Source organism: Gekko japonicus, unplaced genomic scaffold, assembly GCF_001447785.1.
Source record: "Gekko japonicus isolate JY-2015 unplaced genomic scaffold, Gekko_japonicus_V1.1 scaffold22, whole genome shotgun sequence".
Lineage (NCBI taxonomy): Eukaryota > Metazoa > Chordata > Lepidosauria > Squamata > Gekkonidae > Gekko > Gekko japonicus.
Genome location: NW_015175971.1, coordinates 1,901,450 through 1,922,448, shown reverse-complemented (window position 1 = coordinate 1,922,448; position 20,999 = coordinate 1,901,450). Strand labels below are relative to the sequence as shown.

Sequence of the window (20,999 nt, the reverse complement as noted above, 5' to 3'; positions counted from 1 at the left end):
ACACAAATCACAAAGCATTTTGAAAAATCGTGTTAATTGTGATGTTGAAATTTAAGTCTCTTTAAAGTTTCCATTTCAGGCACATCAGAATCTCATTTTGTGTGCCTTTTCTTTAGCAAATTGTGTCACCAATTTCTTCAGGTCAAGCGCTGATGTTTCAGCATGTTCAATTGAAATAGTTGCCAAACCAAGTAGTCTCTTTTGTAGCATTGTCGAGCTTTTTATAAGTTTGAGTTTTGAGAAGCTGTGATCTTCGACGTGGTCTCTGTGCTTCACACCCATGGGATCTAGTGCCACGCGCTGGATCGATCAGCATTGTAACAAGCTCTTTTAACGGCCAGGATTATTCAAAAGGAAGGCATGGTCCTTGCAAAACAGCAGATCAATACTTCCAAACATGCCTTAGATGCTTCCTCCAGAACAATGGCCTCAGCGATCACTCTGAGGAGACACTCCTGGCTCCGCAATACCAATCTTCCACAAGATACTAGGTCCTATGTCGAAGACCTTTCTTTTGATGGCCTCGGTCTCTTTAACAGCATGACCAATACCATGCTCCAGGATATAGATAAGAGCATAAAGGCCTCTTGCGCTCTAGGAGTGTCATCTTCCACGAGGCAACAATTTTGCCCTCACACCTGGACTAGGCCCTGGCAAAGACGCACCCCGAATCGTCAGTCGCCGGACAGGCAATGGAGACCACGTACGGCTTCCGGTGGTCAAAGACCCGCCTTTCAAAAGTCTAAGTTCGGAACTGGACAACAGCCCTCACGCACTAAACAACCAAGGTCCTCCAAGCAGGGCTTTTGACTTCCCTCCTACCAAGTCAGCTCAAACCCGTCTGTCACCCTTCCTTTCTGCCTGGCGTCACATCACCTCGGACCAATGGGTACTATCCATCATAACCCAAGGCTACCGTATTCAATTCGACCAGAACCCCAACACTCCAGTCGTCGTCATCACACCTCCTTCCCCACCTCTCCTAGACGAGGTGTCCGTCCTCCTGCACAAGGGAGCCATCGAGCGGGTACCACCACACCTCCACAGGACGGGATTTTATTGCCGATACTTCACAGTCCCAAAGAGAGATTGAGGCGTTTGACCCATATTAGATCTACGGGAACTGAACTGTTATGTCACCTACCACTGCTTCCGCATGGTGTCCTTGCAGCAGATTATGCCACTTCTCCAGAAAAACATCTGGATGGCCACCCTCGACCTCCAAGACGCGTACTTCCACCTCACCATCCACCCCTCCCACCGCCAATACCTACGCTTCACAATTGGTCAACAGCATTACCAATATGCAGCCCTACCATTCGGCCTTTCGAGCACCCCAAGAGTCTTCACAAAGACTATGATTGTGGTGGCGGCCTTCCTCCGTCTCAAGGGTATCTCCATCTACCCGTACATCGACGCTTGGCTCCTAGTGGTGTCATCCAAGGACACTCTAGTCTCAAACATCAACGAGACAATGGTACTCTTAGAAGATCTGGGCTTGCAAATCAATCTCCAGAAGTCTCAGCTTCATCCGGCCCAGCAGATACAATACATCGGTGCACTACTGGATTTCCAAGACATGTATGGCTTACCTACCCCAAGACAGAGTGACAGACATCATCCACCTAGCTACCGTAATTCTTTTACCCTATGGCAACTGTTTAATATTTTATGCCAATAAAGGTATTTGTTTGTGTGTGTGCTACCGTCATTCGTACCCAACCCTTGGTCACGGCCTTCCAGATACAGAGGCTACTCGGCCTTATGGCCGCGACTATGTCGGTCCTGGTCTTCGCAAAACTAAAAATGTGTCACCTACAACTGTGGTTCATCCGCAACTTCGATACCTCGAAGAACGCACATACCACCATCCTAACCCCTCCTATCAACATACGAGAGTCCTTACTTTGGTGGACTGTCCCCTCCAATCTTCCAAGGGGCACCCTTCCATCAGCCTTCACCCCAAATCACTCTAACGACAGATGCTTCCCTGACAGGATGGGGTGCACACACGATGGGCCTTTCTGTTGGAGGGAAATGGGACACGCAGAAGAGGAAGCAGCACATAAACTTCCTGGAACTGCTAGCAATACAGCATGCTGTCACCAGCTTCCTACCTGTTATCAGGGGAAAATGTGTCACGGTCCTCACGGACAACACCACGGCGCTCTCTTATGTCAACAAGCAGGGAGGCACTGTTTCCCTACGCCTCTGCAACCTTGCCATCCAGTTGTGGGACCTTTGTATCACCAACAACATATTCCTCGTAGCCTCTCACATCCCTGGACACATGAATGTTCAGGCAGACCAGGGGTCATTTCGTAGAAAAAGAGCTAGGGGAACTCATTAGCATAACTCATTAGCATATGCCACACCCCCTAACATCAGGGGCCCGGCGGTGGACCTGCAAGGCCAGTGGGAGTGCGAGGAAGCCCCACCAAGGCCCTCCCTGGCCCCAGGCAGGCAGGGGTGGGGAGAGGCGGGGAGGAAGCAACTTACCCTCCCTCTTCTCCTGCCTCCTCCTGGCTGAATGAGGGCCGGAAGCGGGGTGGCCGGAAGCAGGGGGCGGGGCTTCGTCATGTGCCCTGCCCCCTGCACCTCACCCGGGGGAACTGCGTTCCCCCACGTTCCCCCCCGAAATGACCTCTGAGGCAGACCATCTAAGTCAAGCAGGACTCAGCCTTCACGAGTGGGAGATGAACCCAACATACCTCCTCCCACTCTTCCTGCCCCAACCACTGATGCAGAAGAGGCTGAAGTGGACCGGTTCTATGAAGACCTACAACACCTCCTAGAACTAACACCAAAAAATGATGTCCTCATCATCATAGGGGACTGGAATGCTAAAGTAGGAAGTCAAAAGGTAACTGGAATAACAGACAAGTTTGGCCTTGGAAAGCAAAATGAAGCAGGGCAAAGGTTAACAGAGTTTTGTCAAGAGAACACACTGGTCATAGCGAACACCCTTTTCCAACAACCTAAGAGGCGACTCTACACATGGACATCACCAGATGGGCAACACCGAAATCAGATTGACTATATAATTTGCAGTCAAAGATGGAGAAGCTCTATCCAGTCAGTAAAAACAAGACCTGGAGCTGACTGTGGTTCAGATCATGAGCTACTCATTGCAAAATTCAGACTTAAACTGAAGAAAATTGGGAAAACCACGAGGCCATTCAGGTTTGACCTAGATCGCATCCCTGATGAATATACAGTAGAGGTGAAGAATAGATTCAAGGGTCTGGATTTGATAGATAGAGTGCCTGAAGAACTATGGACAGAGGTTCGTGACATCGTACAGGAGGCAGCAATCACCACCATCCCAAAGAAAAAGAAATGTAAGAAAGCAAAGTGGCTTTCTGATGAGGCTTTACAAATAGCAGAGGAAAGAAGGAAAGCGAAAGGCAAAGGCGAAAAGGAAAGATTTACCCAACTGAACGCAGATTTCCAGAGAACAGCAAGGAGAGATAAGGAGGCCTTCCTGAATGAACAGTGCAAAGTAATAGAAGAAAACAATAGAATGGGAAGGACTAGAGATCTCTTCAAGAAAATTGGAGAAATCAAGGGAGCGTTCCATGCAAAGCTGGCCATGATAAAGGACAAAAACGGTAGGGACCTAACAGAAGCAGAAGAGATTAGGAAAAGATGGCAAGAATACACAGAAGAACTATACAAGAAAGACCTCGATGTCCTTGACAACCACGACGGTATAATCACTGACCTCGAGCCAGACATCCTGGAATGTGAAGTTAAATGGGCCTTAGAAAGCATTACTAACAACAAAGCTAGTGGAGGTGATGGTATTCCAGCTGAGCTATTCAAAGTCTTAGAAGATGATGCTGTTAAAGTTCTGCACTCCATTTGCCAGCAAATTTGGAAAACGCAACAGTGGCCACAGGATTGGAAAAGATCAGTATACATTCCAATCCCAAAGAAGGGCAATGCCAAGGAATGTTCAAACTATCGCACAATTGCACTCATATCACACGCTAGCAAGGTCATGCTCAAGATCCTACAAGCTAGGCTTCAACAGTACGTGGATAGAGAACTACCAGAAGTACAAGCTGGGTTTCGAAGAGGTAGAGGAACTAGAGATCAAATTGCCAACATTCGCTGGATTATGGAGAAAGCAAGAGAGTACCAGAAAAATATCTACTTCTGCTTCATTGACTATGCTAAAGCTTTTGACTGTGTGGATCACAACAAACTATGGCAGGTCCTTAAAGAGATGGGAGTACCAGACCACCTCACATGTCTCTTGAGAAACCTGTATAAGGGCCAAGAAGCGACAGTTAGAACCGGATATGGAACAACTGATTGGTTTAGCATAGGAAAAGGAGTACGACAAGGATGTATATTGTCGCCTTGCTTATTTAATATATATGCAGAGTACATCATGCGAAATGCTGGCCTGGATGAATCACAAGCGGGAATTAAGATTGCTGGGGAAAAGATCAACAACCTCAGATATGCAGACGATACCACTCTGATGGCAGAAAGTGAAGAGGACCTCAAGAGCCTCTTGCTCAGGGTAAAAGAGGAGAGCGCAAAAGTGGGCTTGAAGCTCAACATCAAAAAAACTAAGATCATGGCATCCGGCCCCATCACTCCTTGGCAAATAGAAGGGGAAGTCGTGGAAGTAGTGACAGACTTCACGTTCCTGGGATCCCAGATCACCGCAGACTGTGACAGCAGCCATGAAATTAAAAGATTTCCTTGGGAGGAAAGTGATGGCGAACCTAAACAGCATGATAAAAAGTAGAGACATCACCCTGCCAACAAAAGTCCGCATGGTCAAAGCAATGGTATTCCCAGTAGTCATGTATGGCTGTGAGAGTTGGACTATAAGGAAGGCCGAGCGCCGAAGAATAGATTCTTTTGAACTATGGTGCTGGAGGAGACTCTTGAGAGTCCCTTGGACTGCAAGAAGAACAAATCAGTCAATCCTCAAAGAAATCAACCCTGACTGTTCCCTGGAAGGCCAGATAATGAAACTGAAGCTCAAATACTTTGGCCACCAAATGAGAAGGGAGCACTCACTGGAGAAGACCCTGATGCTGGGAAAGATTGAAGGTCAAAGAAGACGGGGACGGCAAAGGATGAGATGGTTAGACAGTGTCATCGACGCAACGAACATGAAACTGAGCCAACTTCAGAGGACAGCGGAAGACAGGAGGGCCTGGCGGGAGATGGTCCATGGGGTCGCAAAGAGTCGGACTCGACTGTGCGACTGAACAACAACAACAACTTGGGCCACGCCTAACACCTTCATAAGGCACTACACCCTAGACGTCCGTAAGAACGCGAATACCAACATGGGACGTCACATTCTGTCTTCGGCTACGCAGTGAAGGACCTGCCAGCACTCTCCTCTAGGTAGGCCACTGCTCACTAATCTCCCATGGGTGGGAAGCACAGAGACCACGTTGAAGATAAACAGGTTTCTTACCTGTAACTGGTGATCTTCGAGTGGTCATCTGTGCATTCACACTACCCGTCCTCCTTCCCCACTGCTGTCAGCTTCTACATTTTCAATAGGGGTTGATTTGTGGCGATCTGAAGGAACTGGCGGGATGTCTGTGCCCTCCCCTCTGGGCATGCGTGGTGGGGTTCCTGTGCATGCCCGAGGTCTGGGCGCGAAAATCCGTTAAAAGAGCTTGCTATGATGCCGATCGATCCAGCGCATATGCGCTAGATCCCATGGGTGTGAATGCACAAATAGAGATCACCTGTTACAGGTAAGCAACCTGTTTTTCACCACTTGCCACTGACACTGGAAGTGTGAGAAGGATCCTTAGAGGAACAGAAACATTAGGCACACTATCCTGGAGTTTTTGTTGAAGTATGAAGAGAAGTACTCTTTGAAGTGGCATAGACTTTGGGAGTCTTCAAGCTACTGCTTGCAGTTCACAACACAGATCTTCAGCATCAATATCTTTGTTTCCATCATGCATCAGTGCTTGTTCCAAATTCTTGCAGGCCTTACTTACATTTTCAGTGCATTTTTTTGTTAATACTTTTTCTGGTGCACAGACAGCTCCCCAATCTCAAACAACTCCTCACCCACAATAATGCAACAACTAATTTGAACATGGACACTGGTACCAGAGCTTGCAATAAACCCAGATGCCAACTGTGCTGCCACATACACTCAGACAACACAATCACTGGACCCAACAACATCAACTACACCATCTCAGGCTTATTCACATGCTCATCTTCTACATATGCCATTAAATGCCTCAATACCCTTCAGTTCTCTACACAGAGCACAGCAAACAGGTCAAACCCTACGCCAAAGGATAAATGGACACAAATCTGACATTAAGAATCACAAGACTGAGAAACCTGTAGGAGAACACTTCAGCCTTCCCGGACATTTAAGGGGTGACCTCAAAGTAGCTGTTTTATTGCAAAGAAACTTCAGGAACAGACTGGAAAGGGAAATTGCTGAATTGCTGAATTACAAGCTATTACAATGCCCAAAACAACCCCTCCCAGGACTTAACAGGGATATTGGTTTCTTATCTCACTACATATGTTAAACTCATTCAGTCCTTACCTGTGTATTTTCACCAAGAAGGGCTTTACATCCTCTTTATTGTAGTGTATTTTTCATTTGGAATAGTAGATTGGAATTGCGATTGGAATGCAATGCAATGAATATTGGAATGTATTTCTCTGATCTGGTGACAGAGGAGACATAACACTGCACAACCATTCACCACACCTCAAAGAAAATGATACTGTTAATTACCTCCATACTTGAGAGGAGATGAATGGAGCATAACAACAGGGTCTCAGTTACTTACTCTTAGCATTCCACAATTAAGAAGGATATGTTTACACATCAGTCTCCTATTTTGACATAATTGTTTGCTTCACTGTGTTCCCCCATAATTAAATCCAAACAAATGGTAACCATATAAACTTAGCTTGTTATTCCTGTTTGGTCTTTGCAGTTGCTAAAACACCTTCATTATGCTGTATGCTAATTTGCTGTTCACCCTCTGCCTATAGGTATGGACTGTTAACTTCCATTTCAATGTATCTGAGGAAGTGTGCGTGCACACAAAAGCTCATACCTTGAATAAAACTTTGTTGGTCTTAAAGGTGCCACTGGACTTTGTTCTACTTTTTCAGACCAACATGGCTGCCCATCTGGATTTAGACCAATACAGTAAGCCTTTTAAATACAAAGCTTTTCAAACATTTTTTGAGTGAATTTCTATTCCACATACCAGGGGAGGCAGAGATGAAGGGACAACATTGACAACACTGGGTTGGGAAATCCCTGGAGAGTTTGGGGAGGGCAGGGACTTCATTGGGCTGCATTAGGTTTCCCAGTTTTCTTTAAATGAGAGTTACTATAAGGAGGGGGGAAATATGAAATATCTTTGAGAAATTTGTCCATGCCTGGGCACTGTGAGTGGAATTGTTGATCTAGCCTTGCGTACCTACAGCGTTGTGATCTGTCCTGGAAAGGGAAGGGTGGGAATGTCTCCCACTCAGACAGATGTACATGCACACAGACACATTCCCATGCCTTGAAGACCCGACGGGATAGCCATAAATCAGCTGTAACAATGAAAAGGTGGGGGGGTCCATGCAAATGCCCCCCCCCCCCGGTAGGAGCTTTTCTAAGTCCCTGCTCACTTCTTCAGATCTGAAAAGAGCAAGAGTCCAGGAGCACCTTAAAGACTAAGAAAATTTGTGGCAGGGTAGGAGCTTTCATGAGGCACTGCTCACTTCTTCAGTCACCCAGATCAACAACACCCAGGGTTTCATTCAGCTCTAGAATGCAAGTAAAGGAAGGGAGAGCCTCTGGGCATGCACAGAGCGCACTTGCATCCTTCACCAAGCACACACACACGCATGCACACACAAGCAATCCTGACTTCTCTGACCTCCACCAGGGAAAAGGAGCTCCCAGTAGCAGCAGAATGCCTGATCCAGCACCTCGCAGCCAGGCGCCACTGCCGAGTGGTCAGTATAGGTGAAGTGGAACTGGGCGGTGCTCAAGCAGCAGCCACACTCATTCGCTCACGTACTGGGGCTGCGACCACATCGTGGTCCCGGAGCCAGTTGCCAGCAGGACGAGGATGGCGGCGGGCCATGCTGTCTGCAACCTGCAGGGTGGCTCGCCACTTCTCTTCCTTGTGGGCGCATGGATCATGTGACGGGCGATGTGACAATGCACACCGACTCGCGTCATGTGGGAAGCCCCCAAGACACATAAGAGCGGCTGGCATGGCCGGGAATGCCTCACTGCCCCTGTCTGGGACCCAAATGGGCTTCCCCTCCTTGCCAGCTTGGCCCTTGCAGTTTGCAGGACAAACCCCTAAAGGGTAACAACAGGGTCTCAGGCGTTGTTCCTAAGCGCCCAATAGGCAAGGGAGGGGAGGGGCAGCAGGCAGGCAGGCTGGTCAGCGTGGCGCCCTCCGAGGAGCACAGAGCGAGCTGAGCATTTGGCGAGGTGACTTAGGCAGGGGAGGGGCAGCAGGCAGGCCAGTGCAGCGCCCTCCAACCGAGGAGCACAGGGCGAGTGGAGCAGTAGCCGAGCAGGGTGACGAGGCGAGGAGAGGGAGGGGAGGTTCAGTAGAGTGGCAGGCAGGCCAGTGTGGCATTCCTCTTCAGGTAGCGCTCTAGGCAAGTGCCTAACCTGCCTCTGTGGATGCACCGGCCCTGACTATAGGCAAAACAAATCTTTTACTGCTGATCTGTGACTCCTCTACTGAGATTAGGAGCCCCTGATTGAAATGTTATGGGAGAAGCAACAGGAAGTACAAATTGCTGCTCCTGTCCTCTGATTTGGCCCTCAAATTATTGTTGTCGTCCCCCCTTTTTGGAGTGCCTCTTACTGCTTTTTATGCTGTCCTCACCTCTTTGAACCCAAGAAGAAAGGTCAACATTGCAGCGTTTTTCTCTCCCTCACACAGAACACAATCTACCCAGAGTTTGATTTTGACATTTGTTGCCAGTTAGAGGGATGCATTTTAAAGTAGCAAGAAGGGGGGGGGGGGGCTCCAGAAAAGGTGTCATGCCATCAGCTTCTTTTCTACTTTCTTAGCGCCAGGAGAAATACTTCTCTTCATAATTTACAGCTACTATAATAGAGATGACATATTGAAAGCTATCTTCTATAATTACATTGAAATACATTTTTGCTGTAGGCAAAAGTATTGTAAGCGTCCCAAACCACCCAGAGCAGCTGGGAACCTTCGTTTGCACAGCTATCTTCTGGTTGCCCCATTGCAGAAAGGATATTATGGAGCTGGAAAAGGGCAACTAAAATGATCAGGGAATTGGTGCACCTTCTTTATAATGAAAGGCCAAAGCATTTGGGGCTCTTTAGTTTAGAAAAAACTATAATTGGGATTATTATAGAGCTGATAAAATATTTTGTGATATATAAAAAGTGAATAGAGAGATTCCCTCCTCCTCCTTTTTGGCTCACCCAGTGAAATTGATTAGGAATAGATTAATGACAGACAAAAGAAACGCTTCTTCACACAATGTATAATTTTTTTATTATTGAATAAACACTTCGGTGCTGCTTTTCTACCCAACTCAGGGCCCCCAAAGTGGCAAACCTTAAAACATTTTGAACATTAAAGCATTTTGAAGGGAGGGATAATGACAGTTAGTGAGACAGAAGACAAGACTAGAGGGACACAGGCGAATCTCCCTGGGAAAGCATTTCCAAGGTTTTGGTGCCACCACCAAAACAGCTCTTTCTTCGGTTGTCACCCATCTAGCCTCAAATAGTGGGGCACCCAAAGCAGGGCTTCTCAGAAGATCACTGGAGTGGTTGGATAGGTTCATATGGGAGTTGTCGGTCCTTTAAAGCCACCAGGGCTTTAAAAGTCAATACCAGCATCTTAAATTGGGCGTGGAAGCAAATTATAGATGGAACAAAAGTGGGATGATATGGTCCCTACGACCTATACCAGTCAACATTCTGTACCGCAGCATTAACTGTAGTTTCCAGACAGTCTTCAAGGGCAATCCCATGTAGAGCATGTTGCAGTAATCTAATCTAGATGTTACCAGGGCATGCACCACATATATACTATTATAACAATAAGTGTAATAGATTCTGTGAATTCCAGGCTTTGGTTCCTTCCATTACAGAGATACAAGGGTAAAGGCATATCTTGGCAACAGAAGAGGCTAGAGACTTTTAAAAAAATGAAAGTAGGAATTCACAGGACCTGTTATAATAATTGTTATAATGATATATAATTACAATGATATGAAATTCATAATTATTTAAAAAATGAAAAGTGCCAGTGGCCCAGGGAGGGGGGGCGCTGCTGGGGAACTGGGGCAGGGAAACTTACCATGTGGAAGCCCATTTGTATTTGTAAAGATGATGGCCTCAGTGCTGTGCTTACCGCCCTTCCCCCTTATTTAGTAGAATTAATTATGCAAACAATATTATGCATATTAATTTCTCATTACTAGGGATTGAATCTGGGGCCTACTATATGCCAAACAGGTGTTCTCACCTTCACCTATTAAGATAAAGCTGATCATACCAAATCAGAGCATTGTTCCCTCTTATTCGATATTGTCTGTTCTGACTGAACCAATAGTCTGACTCAGCATAGATTAGATTGAAATGTTATGAATCTCCAGGAGTAGACAGCGAAAAGGCCTTTCCCAGCACCAGCTAGGGATCCCTTAAATGAAGATGCTTAGTTGTGAGGTGATCTTCTGCCACAGAGCTGTAGCCAGTGTTCCCTCTAAGCTGAGTTAGCGTGAGCTAGCTCACAGTTTTTTAGCCTCCAGCTCACACATTTTTGTCTTAGCTCAGGAAGGAGGGCTCCAGAGCAAACGTATTCAGGTAGTAGCCGTATCGCTGGCTCACAACTTTAATGGCAGTAGCTCACACAGTAGAATTTTTGCTCACAAGGCTCCGTAGCTTAGTGGGAATGTTGGCTGTAGCCCAGACTTATACAAAGCTGCTTTATTCAGAGTTGTCCCATTGGTCTACCTAACTCAGTCCTTTTGAAGTCAGAAAATGCCAGAGATTGAACCTGGGACATTCTGCATGTAATTTACCACTGAGCCACAGTCGTAGCAAGACAGCTGCAGAGAGCTTAAGAGCCTGTCTCCCTGTTTGTGTACAGTAGAGATGTGTACTCCAGCTATATACACGTATATTCACTGGCCATTTTCACATTACTGTTATAGACCGGATGTTATCTGTTGCTGGCCCGGTTTTGAGTAAAGCGATACAGGGCCAGGGGTTTAATACAGCAAATTTCCTTCAGTTCATGAGCCATCTCTGAAGCGCTATGGTCATTTCAAACAGTACCGCTTCCCCCCCTGCCCTTTTTTGCCATGCAATCTTCCTCTGACTTAAAAAAAAAAACATTCTAAATTGAGTACTATGGCGCTAAACCAGTATAGCAATCCAGTGCTATAGCAGCTCCATTGAGATTGACCCCGTGGAGTCAAGGCATCTCAAGTGTTATATTGATACAGTGAGATTGCGGCTGTTGTTGCTGGGAAACAAGAGGAGAGAAGTAGCTCATTGGACAGTGGGTGCTCAGGGCATCAGAGACTGGTGTGACAGACGTTGCTAACCTAAGAAGGTGTCTGTAGCAAACATCCTTATGTTTGCCCATCCATGAACAGACGCGACTGGCTGGTAAGCAATGCTCCCTCTAAGCTGTGGAGTCTTGTGAGCAAAAATTCTACTTTGTGAGCTACTGGCATTAAAGTTGTGAGCGAGTAGTTTGGCTGCTTCATACCTTAGTTTGCTCTGGAGCCATCCTCCCTGAGCTAAGACAAAAATGTGTGAGCTGGAGGCTAAAAAACTGTGAGCTAGCTCACACTCAGCTTAGAGGGAACACTACTGGTAAGTGAGTTTTTTGCAAAGTGGATTGCAGGTATATATCTCAGGGAGGCAAACTTCTTCTCTTTGTGGGTTGAAGTTGGCAAGTGGTTTGGGTGCTCATCTGTGAAGCTAGACTTGTCGGTCAGCTGCGAGAAGGATGAGTGGGGCGAGAGGGGTAAGCTTGGAAGGAACAGGAAACTCTTGATCTCCTTGCATTTTGGGGGCAAGAGAGAATCCAGCAAGCTCTGTGATCCTCTCAAAGGAATTATAACTGTTGTCAGAGGATTTCAGAGGCAATATCCAGGAGTGGCCATAAGCAGACACCTGAGGAATGTCACACAAAAACAGAAACTTTGTGAGTGGTAGCTCATAATTCACGGTCTGGTAATTGACCTGCCATGTTTCCCTATTATAGGGAGTTACACAGCATCCTAAAAGGAGATGCTAGCGTGAAGCCCAAGAGATTGGCACATAGCATCACCTTCAAAGATGATGAGCCAGCCTCTTCTGTTCATCCGGAGGTCTTTTCTCAAGAACTGTTTTGTGATGAGGCTCTAGCAACAGTGAACTTGGAGGACATCTGCCCAAATTTTCCTCTTTGACTATCAGAGAACCTGTTGACAGCCCTATTCCAAACTGCTCTTGGAGTTCTCTGTAGCAATCCTGATTGGCGAGGTACCACAGAACAATCCCCAATCTTTTCCCCACAGGAGTATAAGGGCGCATGTGGGTGTCTTGGCGCTCCAAGCGATGCCTCAGGCTGTCAGCAATTTCAAAGAAAGTGGCCTGAGACATCCAGAAATTCTCCAGGCACTCTTTATCACTCCATCTGGCCATCACACAGTTGTTCCCCCAGTCTTTGCTGCCTGGCTTGACCCACCAGCGGTGAGGGACTGTATGGGCTGAGAAGAGTGGTGCCCGTGCTCTCAAAGATGCCCTCTGGCAGTACTTGGAGGGCACACTGCTTTCCAAATGCACCCTAGATCTCTGCACAGACCAGTGAAGTATGTGCAGAAGCACTCCATAAAAGATAACTGAGCTGTTGATCAGCAGCAGCAGCATCTCCAGCAGAAATTGAGCCCCAGTAGAGATAGAGACCATGATTCAAAGATCAATAGCCTCACAGATAAGCACACAAACCACTCACCAACTTCAACCCATGAAGAAAAGAAGTTTGCCTTCTTGAGATACATACCTGTGATCCTCTTGGCAAAAAGTCACTTACCAGCCAGTCACATGGATGGGCTGCATGGATGGGTGAACATCAGGATGTTTGATACAGACACCTTCTTAGGTTAGCAATGTCTGTCACATCAATCAACTGATGCCCAGAGTGCCCACTGCCCAATGAGCTACTTGACTCCTCTTGTTTCCAGGTAACAACAGCCACAATCTCATTGTATCAATATAGCACTTGAGATGCCTTGACTCTGTTGAGTCAATGGAGTCAAGGCATCTCAATGGTGTCACTATAACACTGAAGTGCTATATTGGTTTAGCGCAATAGCACTCAGCTTAGAACGTTAATGAAAAGCCTGAGGAAGATCGCGTGGCGAAAAAGGGTGTGGGGGGGAAGCAGCATTGTAGGAAGCCCTATGTACATTTTAAGCATCACACCATGGCGATTCAGAAGCACAACAAAGGGGCAGAAAACGGAAAAAAGCTGTTTCACTCAAAAGCGGCTCAATCATGCTTTGCTAATCCGACAGAAGCAGCTTTGTATGAACAGATAAATAAATTCCACTAGCAGCCAGTTACTAAAATGTGTCTGTCTGAAATGACAGAAAAAACCCATTAGCTACCAGTTACTAAAACGGAAATACAAAGGCAGTTTGAAAAGGGCTACTGTGTCCTTTGGGGTGAGAAACTGTGGTTTCATGGGGCATTGCCTCTGGAGTGAGGTGGTGGGGAGTTCGCCTGTAATTTTTGCTCTCAGGCATGTAAAGGCAGAGAGGAATCACTTTGCCAGGAGTGTATGCGTCTTTCTTAAGGGTGTACCCAGATTTTAATTATCTAAATGTAAATACTTAACAAATTTTACTTAGAGTAATGAGCTAAAGTGCACACTACATAAATGAGATGTTCTAATTAATCATGTATGAACTACTGGTTTAAAAGGAAGCTCTATGAATCCTGCGGATGTGCTGGTCTGTTGCCAAATTGCTAATCAGCGTTTGCATTCATAGATGGCTTCGGTTAATAAGTTACAAGAGAGGTTCCCAGCAAATGTTGGAGGAAAGAAGGATGAGTCTCTCTCTCTCTCTCTCTCTCTCTCTCTCTCTCTCTCTCTCTCTCTCTCTCTCTCTCTCTCTCTGCTGTGTAAACTTTTCACTCTTCACCTCTTTACCTCTCTGCAGGCCATTGGGCCAGACAGGGACTGCACTGACAGTGCAATCCTGAGCCAAGTTAAACCTTTCTAAGTTGAAGTCGGTGGGCTCAGAATAGGGTTGCCAAATGGGCCCGGGGGCGGGGAATCCCCCGCTTCAGAGCCCTGATTTCCGCCCCGGCGGAATCGGGGCCCGGGGGGAACCCCGCCCCCGAAGCTGCGTCACCAGAGGTGACGCAGCCACGTTGCTGACATTGGGGGCGTGGCTGAGCCCGTCGGGGGGGAAACCATATGGTTCCCCCCCCGACGAGCCCGGCCATGCCCCCAACGTCAGCAACGTCGCACGTCACTTCCGGTGATGTGCTCCCGGCGCACGTGTCTTCGCAACCTCCCGGACGCCGGCAGGGCTCCCCCGCTCCGAGGGGTGAGTCAATTTGGCAACCCTAGCTCAGAAGGATATAATACGGCTTAAGATTGACCTATGGAGTAATGGAGGCAGCGAAGACAGTGACTGTTAGTGCAGCACAGTGTTTTTCCCAACTTTGGATAGCCACAGTATGCTTCTTCCCTGGATTAAAACTGGAGGTGTACTTTTTTTCCTTGCACCTGAAAAGCTTGCTTTTAAAATGTGAAAGTTATCTATTCCCTGAAGGAGCCACCCTGTGCAGTTCTGTATAAATAACTGCTCTGAGCATGACTCCTCACAGGAAGAATGAATGATCAGCGTGCCGACTCATGAAATTCAATGGAAAGCCTTCTCCAAGAGTGAGGCGGCAGTGTTATCTATTGTGTCAGAGTGGTCCACTCAGTCCTGATACAGAGACACAACCAAATTACCAGCCTCCAACAGAGGCTGATAAGGAAAAGCCAAAGCAGTGTATCAGTCAGAGACACATCAGACAAACTCTTTTGTGGATGGGTAGTTTGAGCTCATAGGAGACATGTGTGATTTTTTTTCCCTCTCTGTCCCAACATGCAGTCTAGAAACAACCGGCACAGTCTGTGCAAGCCAGGTTTGATCCAAAAAGAGATAGGAAGTATAGCAGTGAAGGAGTCTGGGATGTCATGTTTGTTTGGAAAGGCTGAAAGGAGTTGAGCATGAGAGAGGAGCAGTGAAAGTAGGGTTGTGACTTGCAGGTTTCAAAGGTATGAAAAATTATATGCATGAAGCAGATTTCTTTTGGGATGTGATGTCATGGGTAGAAAGGGCAGAAGAACAGAGGAAAGGAGACTGTGGACATGGAAACTTCTTTTGGGGGGGAAGGCTCATGCTTCTGATGACGGGTGCCCGTTCTTCAGGATATTCTAACTCTACATTGTTACCCTGCCCTTTCCTTAAGAGTTCAGAGTTGTTTTATGTGGTTGTCTCTTCCCGTTTGGTTCTTACAGCAACTCTGATATAGGTAAGGTTGGGAGTGTGTGACTAGCCCAAGGTCACCCAAGGAGTTGCACAGCAGTAAATGCCTTAGCTCACAATATGGTAAGAGAGCTTTGGAGTTGCGCAGAACTCTTTCCTCAAGTGGGGTATTTTTTAAAAGGCTAAAGATGGAAAATTAGTTTGTGAGGGGAATACGGTGGGGAAGAGTGTGCTATGCAATTGATTCTTTTACACACATCATAGACATACTCAAATCATGTCCCAGCCAGTCCCCCAGAGATCAATGCAGATTCAGGTAAACATCAGGATTTTTCTCAGAGCTGAACACCACTCAGCCACCTGCCCTGTTCTCCATTGTTTTCTCTAGTAAGATAATCCAGGCACTAAAATCCTGCACCTTTTTGGGTATTACTGATGAAAATCTCGCAGTTGATATGTTACCAAACAGCCTCAGTGATAATCGCCCAGAACCTGATTCCTTTGGTCCCTTTTGACATGACTAATCTGTTCAGACTATTTGATCTTAACTAAATTATATGTACATTACCTCTTCCTTCCATTATCCAAGGATTCCCAGGCAGTCTGCCATTGAAACCCTGACCAGACTCACACTTGCCTAGCTTCAGCAAGATTGCTGCATGACTTGCCATCAGACCTTGCCTTCATAGAACATGTCATCAACTTGGGGTTAATTGCGAGGGGGGGGGAATCAAAGACTCTTAACTGGCATGTCAGAGCTGCCTTCTAACTGGCCCTTTCCTTCCTAGGCATGTAACGAATTTACCACGCATGTGATGAACCTTCTCCGAGAGCAAAGCCGGACGCGTCCCATTTCTCCAAAGGAGATTGAGAGGATGGTGGGCATCATCCATCGGAAGTTCAGCTCCATTCAGATGCAGCTCAAACAAAGCACTTGTGAAGCAGTCATGATCTTGAGATCACGGTTCCTTGACGCCAGGTAGGTGACTGGAAGCTGTTCAGTGGCTCATCTGGTGCAACTGTCTTCACTATTTACTGTATACAGTATGATGTTTGGCGTTGCAAAATACAATAGCGACAGAGTGCTCTTGGTGCAGGGGTCAAAGCAGGCAAGGGAGAAGGTTTGGAAAGTTTGAGGTAAGGACAGATCTGCAGAGTGTTAGTCTTATCCAGTGACCTACAAAGGGTACAAAAACCTTCCTTCCTTCCTTCCTCCCCCAAATCTGTGCCCACTTTCTATTCAGCGTAAAGGGGTAAGTTGCAACCATCTCTCTGTGTTTGGGAATTTCACAGAAGGGTCACTGAGATCACTCAGACTCCAATTAAAGCGAGTGGGGAGAGAAGGGGAGTGGAACATTAGCAACAGCTACTTTATAAGAACATAAGAACATAAGAGATGCCAATGTTGGATCAGGCCAAAGGCCCATCCCGTGCAACACTCTGTGTCACACAGTGGCCAGAAATACCAGCACCATCAGGAGGTCCACAAGTGGGGCCAGGACATTAGAAGCCCTCCCACTGTTGACCCCCCCCCCCAAGCACCAAGATGACAGAGCATCACTTGCCCCAGAGTCCCATGTTATGTTTATGTTGATATGGCAGTTGTTAGTAAGTGTTAACCATTCAATACCCTTTTAATTTGCACTTCTAAGAAGCTGACTTGATGGGGGAAACCCTTCAGCAGCAGAGGACTGGACAGTCATAGAGGCTGGCAAATGAAACCAGCCTTTTGGATGAGCTGCGTGTGCCCTGAGAAGCGTTTGGCTCAGGGAATCTCTTATCTGTGAGCTCTCAGGGTGTCTCAGCATGGGGCTTTCAAAGGGAATCTTTGCTATGCCCAAGCCTTTAAATGCAGCCATTTTCCCAAAGAAGGGGACAGGGATGATGAAAAGAGCACTTTAGTTGCAAACATGGCATGAACTTGTGCCACTGACGAACTAATGCATTTGTACTAGAGCAACATCCCATGCTGACTTCAGGTGAAGGCAGACGTTTTAACAGTGGGTCCTTCAGCTGCAGTGTGTCCCCAGCTTCTCAGTTTTCTTTATCCACATGTGTACCCACACCCCAAATGGTGGTTGCGCCTTCAATTTTGGCTCATCACACATGTTTTTGGTATGCTTATCACACTTTAAAGTGGCTTACGTGTTTATGCACAAACATGTTTACCTTAACAGAAAATTTGCTGACATCTGGAAAGAGGGAGGTATGTTGGTGAGGACACAGGCAATGGCTTAACAGGTGGTCTCTCTAGCTGGCTTTTTCTTGGTTCAAAATGACCTCCATGGAGAAACCATAGAACGCGGCTGGGGGGCTTGTACTGGGATAGAGACAGATACAGTTGTATTGAAGATGGTGGGAGTGTTTAAAAACTAGCTCCTCTTGCCCATGAAATGTTCATACTGTCCTCAGCCTTCATGAGGCTCCACTACTGGGTGTGTGAGAAGCCAAAACTGGATCATCCAGCGTAAGTGAGAATTGCTTTGGCTGTACTGATATAATGTGAGCTTTCAAGGGATATGAGATTCCCAGTACAGCAGAACTGAGAGGTGTGGCTGCTAAGTGGTGTGTGGTTTCTCTGAAGCCAAGGGGTGGCTTCAAAATTGGGCTGCACTGGTTGCTTACAAGATTCTTTGTCATGTATGCACTATGAGGACTGGAGACTAGCACTGGCTTCTACGTATTAAACAAAGGCAGACTAGCGTTGCTAATAAACAAGTTACTTGTGGTGGAACCCAAAGCTGGAAAGAAAGAGAACACCTTTGGAACGCAAGTTGGTTGTTTGCAAAGAGCATGAACTGAAGGCAAAATCAGTGAAAGTGATGAGATAAACCTGATTCCAGAGGGGAACAGCTGATTGCTGGGGAACAGGTGTGCCATGATACTGATAGGCTGCAGCATGCCAGATGGAAGCTCCCTATGGAGTAGTCATCCAGGGGCATAGGCTGGGATCCTGGAGGGGGACTGGAGCTTGGAGGAGAAACACTTAGAGCACGTTTTAACACTCTTGTACAGATAAAGAAACGGAAGGCAGAGCAGTTTGTGGAAGAACATAGTTCAGAGCTCTTTAAGAACTTGAATGAAACTCACAGTTTAAAAAACGGAACATGAGCGTTATGAGTATGTAACCATTCAGAAACTCTCCATCTTTAGCAGTGCATCAACATATTTAACAGTTAAGCCCTAGTCTAAATCTTTATGGTGTGTCATTGATCATTAGTCATGATAGCCAAATATGACCTCCCGTTTTCAAAGAATCCCTTAGTGTTGGGCAGATACTGGGCAGCAATCAGCAAGTGAAACCTGTTGACTGCAGGCCCTGCTTGTGGGATTCCCGGTGGCATCTGACTGGCCACTTTGGAGGCAGCCTGCTGGACTGAATGGACCATTGGTCTGAATCAGCATGACCAGTCTTAACATTCATCAGCTTTGCAATTAGAAGGATTGATAACAGTTAGCCATCTGTGTTTTCTTCTTCAAATACCTTAATAATTTAACAGTAGCTTGTGATGGAATTTGATAACCGATAGCATCCATAACTTTTTTTTGCAATATTCTTCCCATAAATCTGGGCATATGGCATATGTGCAAAAATACCCTGAACCTGCCTTCATCTGGACAGGAAATACCAGCAACTAGTCCTATGCATTGTTAAAGCTTTTACTCTTATCTAAATACCATATAGGAGCTACGGTGGCTCAAGTGGTTAAGACGCTGAACTGCAGGCTGTGGAAGGTCAGTAGTTCAGCAGTTCGAGACCCGAGTGTGCCACATGATGGAGTGAGCTCCCGTCTCTAGTTCCAGCTCCTGCCAACCTAGCAGTTGGAAAGCAAGACATTGTAAGTAGATAAATAGGTACCACTTTGGTGGGAAGGTAACAGCGTTCCGTGCGCCTTGGTGTTTAGTCATGCCGGCCACATGACCACAGAAACGTCTTCGGACAGCGCTGGCTCTTCGGCTTTGAAATGGAGATGAGCACCACAACCCTAGACTGGCTTTCAAGCAAGGGAACCTTTACCTTTAAATACCATATTGGTCTGTAGCAGCAAAACAAAACAGGAGCAAAGTGACGCCCTAAAGACTTAACAAAATTTATTCCCGCACAAGCTTTCATGAGTCAGAACTCACTTCCTCATGCTCATGAAGTGTTCATCCAGTAGGCAGAAATATTTATTCTCAAAGTTCTTGCAGTTCGGACCAGTTCAATGCATCAGCGGCCCAGAACCTACTACAAGGATGTCATTGATGTAATACTTCATAGAATTGTTTTCTCGTGGTACTTGTATCTTATAAATATCTAAGACACAGCCTACAAATGTAAATCCATCTGAAATTCTGGTTGGCAAATATCTCTACTAAGTTTTTAGAACTTGACTGCCATTGGGATTTAGGTCCTGTTTCTGTGGGTAGGGGGTTGTAGGTCTGGAATTTTTTTTTTCCTAGGCAAGCAACGCCTGTCAAAACACTGCTTCTTTCTTATCCTCTTGCTTTTGCCTTCTTGTGGCAGAATGCTTAAGCGAGGGGGTGAAATATCCTAGCTGTACTCAGATTCAGCGTCAGGCTAGATTTGACACTGGGGGGTCTCTGATAGTATCTCCCACTGTGGTGACTGTAAGAATTGAAAGACTGATAAGCGGGACTGAGAGGCAGGGAAAAACAGCAAGGAGGGGTTTAGAATAAGAACCCATGCTGTGGTTCGGATCGGAATTGCCTGCTACCAAACGGCTGCTGTTCAAACTTCCTTTCTTTTAAAGCTTAGCTTTAATTCTCAGCAAGAAGAAGCTAGAGAAACCCTTGCCCTGCGTGCGCATCCTGGTTAGCTTTCAATGATCACTTCTCACAGCTGAGATTTCTTTTATTTCTTTTGTTTTCTTCACTTTTCAGGCGGAAAAGGCGTAACTTCAGTAAACAAGCCACAGAAATCTTGAATGAGTATTTTTACTCTCACCTCAGCAATCCCTACCCCAGTGAAGAAGCCAAAGAAGAGCTGGCAAAGAAATGCAGCATCACAGTATCACAGGTAGGCTGGGGCTGCCACAGGTTGCTTAAGAAGAAGGGCTTCTCTGTCTGCCCAGTAGCATCCAGAATCTGGCACAGCCGAGCACTGCCAGGGAGGAATCTTTATTTATTATTTAATTCATTTATACCCTGCGCTTCTCCCTAATGGGGGAACCACTGCAGTTTACCTCATTCTCATCTCCTCCATCTTACCCTCAAAACAGTCCTGTGAGGTAGCTTAGGCTAATCAATTAATTTATCATATGGCAGTGTGTGTAGTATAGCCAGGAGATCCTAAGATTGTCTGGCAGCCAAAAGTTCTAGCTCTTTCAACATTATGCACCACTAGGCAAGGGATGTTTCAGAGGTGGTTTGCCAGTGCCTGCCCCTGCGTCACGCCCCTGGTATTCCTCGGAGGTCGCCCATCCAAATACTAGCCAGGGCCGATCCTGCTTAGATTCCAGGAT

At 46.5% G+C, this 20,999-nt stretch overlaps 1 protein-coding gene across 1 annotated transcript in view; it reads left to right on the top strand.

The window, feature by feature from the left end:
- The window catches only part of PBX3 (pre-B-cell leukemia homeobox 3), a 269,677-nt gene that overhangs the window by 207,667 nt on the left and 41,011 nt on the right, over nucleotides 1-20,999 (top strand). The window contains exons 4-5 of the mRNA XM_015426062.1: nucleotides 16,323-16,513; nucleotides 20,419-20,554. Coding sequence (XP_015281548.1) covers nucleotides 16,323-16,513; nucleotides 20,419-20,554 — 327 coding nt within the window. The remainder of the gene's footprint in view (nucleotides 1-16,322; nucleotides 16,514-20,418; nucleotides 20,555-20,999) is intronic.